At 45.1% G+C, this 11,005-nt stretch overlaps 1 protein-coding gene across 1 annotated transcript in view; it reads left to right on the top strand.

The window, feature by feature from the left end:
* LOC108797445 (ATP-binding cassette sub-family A member 10-like) overlaps positions 1–10,326 on the top strand; it is a 47,318-nt gene extending 36,992 nt beyond the window's left edge. The window contains exons 28-39 of the mRNA XM_018569038.1: positions 70–179; positions 384–504; positions 1,766–1,889; positions 2,635–2,726; positions 3,475–3,644; positions 4,102–4,177; positions 5,378–5,472; positions 5,898–6,017; positions 9,131–9,271; positions 9,632–9,711; positions 9,810–9,865; positions 10,203–10,326. Of these exons, the coding sequence (XP_018424540.1) occupies positions 70–179; positions 384–504; positions 1,766–1,889; positions 2,635–2,726; positions 3,475–3,644; positions 4,102–4,177; positions 5,378–5,472; positions 5,898–6,017; positions 9,131–9,271; positions 9,632–9,711; positions 9,810–9,865; positions 10,203–10,295 (1,278 nt within the window). The 3' untranslated portion in view covers positions 10,296–10,326. The remainder of the gene's footprint in view (positions 1–69; positions 180–383; positions 505–1,765; positions 1,890–2,634; positions 2,727–3,474; positions 3,645–4,101; positions 4,178–5,377; positions 5,473–5,897; positions 6,018–9,130; positions 9,272–9,631; positions 9,712–9,809; positions 9,866–10,202) is intronic.
* Positions 10,327–11,005: the final 679 nt, after the last annotated feature.

Here is an 11,005-nt window from a genome sequence, read left to right as displayed (position 1 = left end):
AACCTGTTGCTTGGCCTTCTATGGGTGGTGACCATTTTGGATTTATCACAGAAGTTCAGTTTCTGACACTCTCTGCTTCCTCTTCAGCCGTACGTTCAAGTTGTCATATTCTGGGGCCTCCTGTGGTTTTTGGAATGGCGGATTGGGAGCAGAAGTTTAAAGCAAGATCCGGTATTCAGGTGGGTTCATAAACCGTGTACATCACAATGCCAAGTCAGCCATTTGCCCCATTGGTTGGTACATACATAGCACAGGAGGAACGCCCCCAGAGATCTGCAGGGAGAAGGGTCCTGTGAATGGCTTATAAACCAAATTCATTGTGTTTCTTTTTTTCATGGGCTAAAGCAGAACTACTTCCAGAACACTTTGCTCTCTTCCTTCAGATTTACCAAGAGAGAACATCCATTTACCCAGAATCCCGAGGAGCTTGACGACGCCGACGAGGAGGTCCTGGCTGAGAAAGAAAGGGTTAACGCTCTGAAAACAACAGATCGGGCTGAGGAGGTAATATTTATATTTTCACTGAATTATCGCTAAACACATAAGCATTGTGTAACTACACATAACACAACCCTCCTGTATGTGAAATAACACAACCCTCCTGTATATGGAATAACACAACCCTCCTGTATATGAAATAACACAACCCTCCTGTATATGAAATAACACAACCCTCCTGTATATGAAATAACACAACTCTCCTGTATATGAAATAACACAACCCTCCTGTATATGAAATAACACAACCCTCCTGTATATGAAATAACACAACCCTCCTGTATATGAAATAACACAACCCTCCTGTATATGAAATAACACAACCCTCCTGTATATGAAATAACACAACCCTCCTGTATATGAAATAACACAACCCTCCTGTATATGAAATAACACAACCCTCCTGTATATGAAATAACACAACCCTCCTGTATATGAAATAACACAACCCTCCTGTATATGAAATAACACAACCCTCCTGTATATGAAATAACACAACCCTCCTGTATATGAAATAACACAACCCTCCTGTATATGAAATAACACAACCCTCCTGTATATGAAATAACACAACCCTCCTGTATATGAAATAACACAACCCTCCTGTATATGAAATAACACAACCCTCCTGTATATGAAATAACACAACCCTCCTGTATATGGAATAACACAACTCTACTGTATATGAAATAACACAACCCTCCTGTATATGAAATAACACAACTCTCCTGTATATGGAATAACACAACCCTCCTGTATATGAAATAACACAACTCTCCTGTATATGGAATAACACAACTCTACTGTATATGAAATAACACAACCCTCCTATATATGAAATATCACAACTCTCCTGTATATGGAATAACACAACCCTCCTGTATATGAAATAACACAACTCTCCTGTATATTAAATAACACAACCCTCCTGTATATGAAATAACACAACCCTCCTGTATATGAAATAACACATCAGGGCCTGAACACCACCTGAAGCCCTTAAATCAGGCTGGCAGTGGGAGTGGCTACCCTGCTGGCTGACCAGAGAGGAGGTGGGGTGCAGGAGTGAATGGCAGAAGTCAGTCTCCCCATGTGACAGTGCTGTGTTGATATGAGGAGAGCAGAGAAAAGATAGGAATAGACAGTGACATGTGACTCCGCCTCCATTGGCCCGGGTGTATGAATTGGTATCAATAAGAAATGTCACGACAAGCAGATATCCTTCAGAATCAAATCACACATTGAATTTGTGTTTTTACACTTTAAGAGGCCGGCCATCCTTGTGGACAGTCTGCGCAAAGAGTTTGAGGAGAAGTCAGGCACCTGCGGATGTATCAAGAAGAAGAAGAAGAGAACGGCCGTCAGCCACACCTCGTTCTGCGTCAAGAAAGGTCAATTCCTCTTCATTTCTATTTCTTTTAATGACGTCCACCAAAGAGTCCATGGGGTCTAAACAGCCTTGTGTGGCTGGAAATGTGCACAAAGACCTCCTGGATCCATTGTTAATCCCCTGAAAGGGGAGTGCAGGTCTGTTCAGGGCCGCCATCAGGGGGGTACGGTCAATACTCATGTAAGGGGCCCGGGCAGAGAAGACAGAGAGTCCATATGACAGTGCAGGTCTGTTCAGGGCCGCCATCAGGGGGGTACGGTCAATACTCATGTAAGGGGCCCGGGCAGAGAAGACAGAGAGTCCATATGACAGTGCAGGTCTGTTCAGGGCCGCCATCAGGGGGGTACGGCCGATACTCATGTAAGGGGCCCGGGCAGAGAAGGCAGAGAGATCATATGACAGTGCAGGTCTGTTCAGGGCCGCCATCAGGGGGGTACGGCCGATACTCATGTAAGGGGCCCGGGCAGAGAAGGCAGATAGATCATATGACAGTGCAGGTCTGCTTGTCACCTCGTATGTAAAGGTCACGTATTCATGTTTTTACAACAAAACACGTTTCAGGTTAAAGTCTCCAATAATAGAAATACATTGACCCTCCAACACTCAGATCATTGCCTTCCAGTGACTTAGACGGCGACTCTGATTGGTTTCTAGGAGGAGGACAGACAGTTCTTCTTTCAGAGATTGATAAATGAGGAACATCTGCAGTCATTTTATCAGTTTTGTCTGTTTCTTTTCTTTTGAAGGTGAAGTTCTGGGACTTCTGGGCCCCAATGGAGCCGGGAAGACCACGTCTGTGCTGATTCTGGCTGGAGAGATGAAGCCAACGGCTGGACAGGTGAGACGTGAAATCGTCAGGCAGTAGAAGACTTCAGGGCTCATGTATAGGTTCTGTCACGATCTGGGCTCAGGCTCGGAGTCCAGTAGCTGAAACAGCCGGCAAATTGACGGTATAACAGGCCGGGTTCAGTACACAAGCAGGCGGTAGTAGTGGAGGAGCCGGCAGAAGCGTAGTCAGCGAACAAGCCGAGGTCAGTAGCCAAAGGTATCGGGTATGAAGTGGAAGACGATGAGAGTAGTCGGTGAATCAGCAGCCAAAGGTTGGCACACGGGTAGCAGTATGAGAGAATTGTATCACAGAGGGAGCAGGAAGCAAGATATTGGCAGAAGCACAATAATATGGCAAACAGGAAGTGCAGAGGCGTGGCTTAAATAAGAAGTTCAAGGGAGGAGCAAGGAGTTCAGAGTTCAGCAGAAACTAGGTTTACCTGAGGATCACACAGGAGATCAGGCAAGGAGCTATCCAAGGTTTCAGAGTGGCTCAGTAGGTAGAGCCACCGCCAGACACAGCAGAGGCCTTGGGTTCAGATCCAAAAAAAAAACAAAGAAAATGTGAGATCTCAGTAACTTATCACTCCCTTTCAGAACAAGGTTTATGAACCTTCATAGATTGGACATTTGAGTTTCTCATGCTTAGCTAACCAGAGGTCCTTAAGTCTTATGATGGACGTCGTTCCTGGTGGGTCTTGAGCAAATGTCCAGTTTGACATTCGATGTATCTCACCTTCACTGACTGCCCCTTACAGGTGGTGCTGGGCAATGCAGGGGACTCTCGGGGGACTGAAGAGTCTGGATCACTGGGCTACTGTCCACAAAACAACCCTCTCTGGCCAAACCTCACTGTGAAGGAACATCTGGAGATCTATGCTGCGGTGAAGGGCATGAAGAAAGAGGACGCAAACTACGCTATCAAACGGTAACTTAACTCAGCATCAGATCTTCATCATGATGCTCATCAGGAGCCATATTTTTGGGCCTCACCATATTTTTGGGCCTCACCATATTTTTGGGCCTCACCATATTTTTGGGCCTCACCATATTTTTGGACCTCACCATATTTTTGGGCCTTGACCATCCTACCTACAGTGACGTTGGCTCCACCATTATACTTTAAGTTGTGGGTGAAAACCAGGGTCTAGGGGAAACTCACACAAACCTATACAAATTATATGCAGACCGCGGCCTTGTCAGAATGAAACCCAACCAGCACTTCAAGGCCACTAACAGCTCAGCTCTGACGTAGCTTTGACAAGCCATCTGTGTGACGCCATTTTCCCTATAAACCTCTTTCTATACATCTTACTAACCCTCACAGTTTTAAAAAACCTGACTGGTTTGTTGTTGTCATTATGTGTCCATACTTTGGTCTGCAGGGTGAGTGAAGCTCTGGAGATGAAGGACCATCTCAATAAACCTGCCAAGAAGTTGTCAGCCGGGGTCTCCAGAAAGGTGTGTTGTTGTCCTGGAAGGTGTTTTGTTACCTTGCTCAATCGAGCAGATGATGAGAAATTCCAAATATGTGAAGAGGATTTGCAGAGTTGTTTAAAGTGACACTAAACTCCGGAGTTATAGCTTAAAAATCCATTCAAGTACCTTAACTGTTAACAAAAATATCTCTTTTTTTGTCTATCACTCGGCCGTAGATCCTCCAATCATCTCTGAATTGGTGCTGACACTGTCCTTCCTTCTGGAGGGGGGCTACTTTTGTTCCCCGTGTGTTGTAAAGTAGTCACCGCTCCAAGCTCCTCCCCGGGATGGACTACAATCTCAATACAAATCAGTAAACTAAACGTGAGATTGTAGTCCATCCCGGGAGGGAGCTCGGAGCGGTGACTACTTTACAACACACACAGGGACCATGGGGATAAACCTCTTTCTATACATCTTACTAACCCTCACAGTTTTAAAAAACCTGACTGGTTTGTTGTTGTCATTATGTGTCCATACTTTGGTCTGCAGGGTGAGTGAAGCTCTGGAGATGAAGGACCATCTCAATAAACCTGCCAAGAAGTTGTCAGCCGGGGTCTCCAGAAAGGTGTGTTGTTGTCCTGGAAGGTGTTTTGTTACCTTGCTCAATCGAGCAGATGATGAGAAATTCCAAATATGTGAAGAGGATTTGCAGAGTTGTTTAAAGTGACACTAAACTCCGGAGTTATAGCTTAAAAATCCATTCAAGTACCTTAACTGTTAACAAAAATATCTCTTTTTTTGTCTATCACTCGGCCGTAGATCCTCCAATCATCTCTGAATTGGTGCTGACACTGTCCTTCCTTCTGGAGGGGGGCTACTTTTGTTCCCCGTGTGTTGTAAAGTAGTCACCGCTCCAAGCTCCTCCCCGGGATGGACTACAATCTCAATACAAATCAGTAAACTAAACGTGAGATTGTAGTCCATCCCGGGAGGGAGCTCGGAGCGGTGACTACTTTACAACACACACAGGGACCATGGGGAACAGACGTAGCCACCCTCCAGAAGGAAGGACAGTGTCAGAGCTGATTGCAGGATCTGCAGCCGAGTGATACACAAATAAGATACATTGTTGCTCAGAGTTCAGGGACTGGAATGTATTTTTTCATTTAAGTCTTGCCTTTAGTGTCACTTTAAGCCAACATAGTATAAGCTGGAATTGACCTTGTTGTTGTTCTTTAGGTGTGTTTTGCCATCAGCATGCTGGGTAATCCCACCATCGCTCTACTGGATGAACCATCAACTGGTCTGGACCCAAAAGGACAACAAAGGCTTTGGTGAGTCTTCTCACAAGCTGACCAAGGTGCTAATACCTTAAAGTGGTCTTCTGCTTCTTTCCTGATATAACTCCTGATTCTTACTGCGACACAGCCAATGGTTTCAGCACTCTTCATGGCGTACAGCATGCCAGCCTTCTTCATGTTCATGTATGTGTTCCCACATAGTCAGATGTGTATTGATTGGTGTTCTTTGCTGACACATGGCATTCCGTCATCAGCGCTATCAGACAGAGCAGAAGAAATGAGATTAGCGCTCCTCACATGAGATTTCAGGGACTTGTTACTGTGTAGTCATAGTGCACATCAGCCTGGTCATGTCTATCTCCTTACGGTGTATATTACATTCCTACAACACATGCACTATACTAGGAGGTGTGTATACAAAAGTATGAGACACCCGAGGCTTTTCTTGTGTGTTTAAGGAGAGCCATCCGAGCGGCCTTCAAGAACAAGGAGAGAGGCGCCATTCTGACCACACACTATATGGAAGAGGCCGAGGCTGTGTGTGACCGCGTCGCAATCATGGTGTCTGGAAAGCTCAGGTGAGACGAAAATACTCCAAGACAGTCAGGTGAAACTTTTAGGAAGCCAGTAATGGAAGTAAGGATTTCTTTTTATATTGTATCTAGAAAATTAATCCTACATACCTGATCCCACATACCTGATCCCACATACCGGATCCTACATACCTGATCCTACATACCGGATCCTACATACCTGATCCTACATACCGGATCCTACATACCTGATCCTACATACCGGATCCTACATACCTGATCCTACATACCGGATCCTACATACCTGATCCTACATACCGGATCCTACATACCTGATCCTACATACCGGATCCTACATACCTGATCCTACATACCGGATCCTACATACCTGATCCTACATACCGGATCCTACATACCTGATCCTACATACCGGATCCTACATACCTGATCCTACATACCGGATCCTACATACCTGATCCTACATACCGGATCCTACATACCTGATCCTACATACCGGATCCTACATACCTGATCCTACATACCGGATCCTACATACCTGATCCTACATACCGGATCCTACATACCTGATCCTACATACCGGATCCTACATACCTGATCCTACATACCGGATCCTACATACCTGATCCTACATACCGGATCCTACATACCTGATCCTACATACCGGATCCTACATACCTGATCCTACATACCGGATCCTACATACCTGATCCTACATACCGGATCCTACATACCTGATCCTACATACCGGATCCTACATACCTGATCCTACATACCGGATCCTACATACCTGATCCTACATACCGGATCCTACATACCTGATCCTACATACCGGATCCTACATACCTGATCCTACATACCGGATCCTACATACCTGATCCTACATACCGGATCCTACATACCTGATCCTACATACCGGATCCTACATACCTGATCCTACATACCGGATCCTACATACCTGATCCTACATACCGGATCCTACATACCTGATCCTACATACCGGATCCTACATACCTGATCCTACATACCGGATCCTACATACCTGATCCTACATACCGGATCCTACATACCTGATCCTACATACCGGATCCTACATACCTGATCCTACATACCGGATCCTACATACCTGATCCTACATACCGGATCCTACATACCTGATCCTACATACCGGATCCTACATACCTGATCCTACATACCGGATCCTACATACCTGATCCTACATACCGGATCCTACATACCTGATCCTACATACCGGATCCTACATACCTGATCCTACATACCGGATCCTACATACCTGATCCTACATACCGGATCCTACATACCTGATCCTACATACCGGATCCTACATACCTGATCCTACATACCGGATCCTACATACCTGATCCTACATACCGGATCCTACATACCTGATCCTACATACCGGATCCTACATACCTGATCCTACATACCGGATCCTACATACCTGATCCTACATACCGGATCCTACATACCTGATCCTACATACCGGATCCTACATACCTGATCCTACATACCGGATCCTACATACCTGATCCTACATACCGGATCCTACATACCTGATCCTACATACCGGATCCTACATACCTGATCCTACATACCGGATCCTACATACCTGATCCTACATACCGGATCCTACATACCTGATCCTACATACCGGATCCTACATACCTGATCCTACATACCGGATCCTACATACCTGATCCTACATACCGGATCCTACATACCTGATCCTACATACCGGATCCTACATACCTGATCCTACATACCGGATCCTACATACCTGATCCTACATACCGGATCCTACATACCTGATCCTACATACCGGATCCTACATACCTGATCCTACATACCGGATCCTACATACCTGATCCTACATACCGGATCCTACATACCTGATCCTACATACCGGATCCTACATACCTGATCCTACATACCGGATCCTACATACCTGATCCTACATACCGGATCCTACATACCTGATCCTACATACCGGATCCTACATACCTGATCCTACATACCGGATCCTACATACCTGATCCTACATACCGGATCCTACATACCTGATCCTACATACCGGATCCTACATACCTGATCCTACATACCGGATCCTACATACCTGATCCTACATACCGGATCCTACATACCTGATCCTACATACCGGATCCTATATACCTGATCCTACATACCTGATCCCCCATACCTGATCCTACATACCTGATCCTATATACCTGATCCCACATACCTGATCCTACATACCTGATCCTACATACCTGATCCCACATACCTGATCCTATATACCTGATCCTATATACCTGATCCTATATACCTGATCCCCCATACCTGATCCCACATACCTGATCCTACATACCTGATCCTACATACCTGATCCTACATACCTGATCCTATATACCTGATCCTACATACCTGATCCTACATACCTGATCCTATATACCTGATCCTACATACCTGATCCTACATACCTGATCCTACATACCTGATCCTATATACCTGATCCTATATACCTGATCCTATATACCTGATCCCCCATACCTGATCCCACATACCTGATCCTATATACCTGATCCTACATACCTGATCCTACATACCTGATCCTACATACCTGATCCTATATACCTGATCCTATATACCTGATCCTATATACCTGATCCTACATACCTGATCCTATATACCTGATCCTATATACCTGATCCTATATACCTGATCCTATATACCTGATGCTACATACCTGATCCTACATACCTGATGCTACATACCTGATCCTACATACCTGATCCTACATACCTGATCCTATATACCTGATCCTATATACCTGATGCTACATACCAGTGCCATGGGGGGGGGAAGCTATACTGCGAGCTCAAAAATCTAATTGCAGAGACATGAAGAAGGATAATGAAATGCAGAATTACTTCGCTTTGGTATCACCCTCTCCCCATCCTCCACCTTGTTCTACATCAATTCCATAAAGTCACTTTCTATAACAGAACCATTGTTTTGATGTAAAACTTGTCACAACACATCATATGTATTGGAAACATTATAACAGTTGCTGGGTTCATTCTTCTGGAATGAGATAATATCTCACAGCATTTCTCTCTCAGGTGTATCGGATCCATCCAGCATCTGAAGAGCAAATATGGTAAAGGTTACCTCCTGGAGATCAAACTGAAGGACACCCAGCTGGTAGATGTGATCCACCAGGAGGTCCTCCGCCTCTTCCCACAAGCCGCCAGGCAGGACAGGTAATGCAACTAATTCCTGGGAAGAGTCCAAGACCGCCAGTAGTGACTGAGCCTTCTCTCCAAGTTATTATCAGATTTCAGGATTGTTGGTTATAACAGAGTCACAGTGGTAAGGGGCCCCTAGATCCCAGCAATGACAGGACACAAGTGATACTATAAAAGTCTAGGAATGACAGATCTTCTGGATCCCACGTAATATGAGTTCCTCAGGACCCATGTGCTGATGAATCTCAAAGTAAATAACATAAGGGATCCTCTATTTATTTCCCAAACCAATTGATGGATGACAGGTGCCCTTTACTGTATAGCTGTGTTGGGTTTAATGGACGTTTAGCTGTAATGTCTGTCTCTTCCCCACAGGTTCTCCTCATTGTTGGTCTATAAGATCCCGATGGATAATGTACGGTCTCTGTCCCAGGCCTTCTTACAGCTGGAGAATGGTAAGATTGTAGAGTTTGGAATGGAGCCGACAATCATTGTGAATGACCCGCCAGGATGTGACTGAGGTGGCTGATCTTTCCGTATTGTCTTTCCACAGCTAAGCAAGCCTATGACATGGAGGAGTACAGCTTCTCCCAGTCCACCCTGGAGCAGGTAACACAGCTCACATCCAATGAACACAGACAGACATGGTGATAACACTCCTGCTTGGTTATTGTTGCTGTGTAGGTTGTCCGGTATTGTTCCATAAAGCTGACTATTAGTAGAACACAAAGTATCTGAGTATACGAGGAGAGGGGCAACTTGGCAGGTATCATTTCTCGGGCATCAGGCAGGCGGGTGAGAATACCAGTGAGGGTCTCAGGGGGCAGCAGATGAAGGAAATAAAAAGCCTGAAGGTTTATCTTTACCAACTTGCTTGATTTTCCTGGCTATGCTAATGAATGTAAGAGGGGGCGTGTTCTAAAATGTGTTGTTTGTTTACTAACAGGTCTTCCTTGAGTTGGCTAAAGAGCAGGAGAAGGAAGACTTCCACTTGGATTCCTCGTTCCGATGGAAACAGCTGAAGAGTGAAGAGATTTAATGTTCTCTATAATGTGATTATTATTATCTGCCTTCTGCCTGAGAGACGGAGGGGAAGGGGAAGCCGACATCAAGTCACCTGACAAACGAGGAACGCGTGGAAATTGTTGGGGGCCTCCCGGAGTATTCCTTAAAAAGAAGACTAATCATTTCTATGTAACCAGAGAGGGGGAGGGGCAGCGGTGATACATTACGAGGACGCGTCAACGGTCATTAAAAAAAAAAAAAGCATTATGAAAGGAATTATTTTTGAGCTATTTTAGTATTTTTATTCCTTATATTCATCTACTGGACATTTATAAAAGTCATACAGGGTGTTTATTTTCTTGGAGAGGCCCATTAATGGGAACAATTATGCAAAATATAACCTGACAAAAATGTGAAGATAATTTTGTGTAACTGTATATTGTAAACGGTCAATTTTAATAACCGAATATACGTCTAAACCTGCGGCCCTGGGTGCCCGTAGCGGACGCCCAAATGTCTCTGACAATGATTGTGCCTTCCACTTTTCTAGGTGAGAGGCTCCTCAGCCTCCCCCTAGCACAGCACTGTCAGTCCTCGCGCCAAGCAGCTATTCAAAATATGCCTACAATGCTAATATTAACTGAGGCTATGCATCTCATATTCTATGCCCCTATTGGGGCGGAACACCGCCCGGTGCCGAGTGTCAGCTTGAGGTGGGGTGGGCTGGGGGCTATGGCCGCGAGG

The sequence above is a fragment of the Nanorana parkeri genome, unplaced genomic scaffold (assembly GCF_000935625.1).
Source record: "Nanorana parkeri isolate BGI_ZX_2015 unplaced genomic scaffold, ASM93562v1 scaffold1279, whole genome shotgun sequence".
In the NCBI taxonomy this organism is placed as follows: Eukaryota; Metazoa; Chordata; class Amphibia; order Anura; family Dicroglossidae; genus Nanorana; species Nanorana parkeri.
Note: the sequence above shows the minus strand (reverse complement) of the source record. Positions and strands in the feature narration are given on the sequence as shown.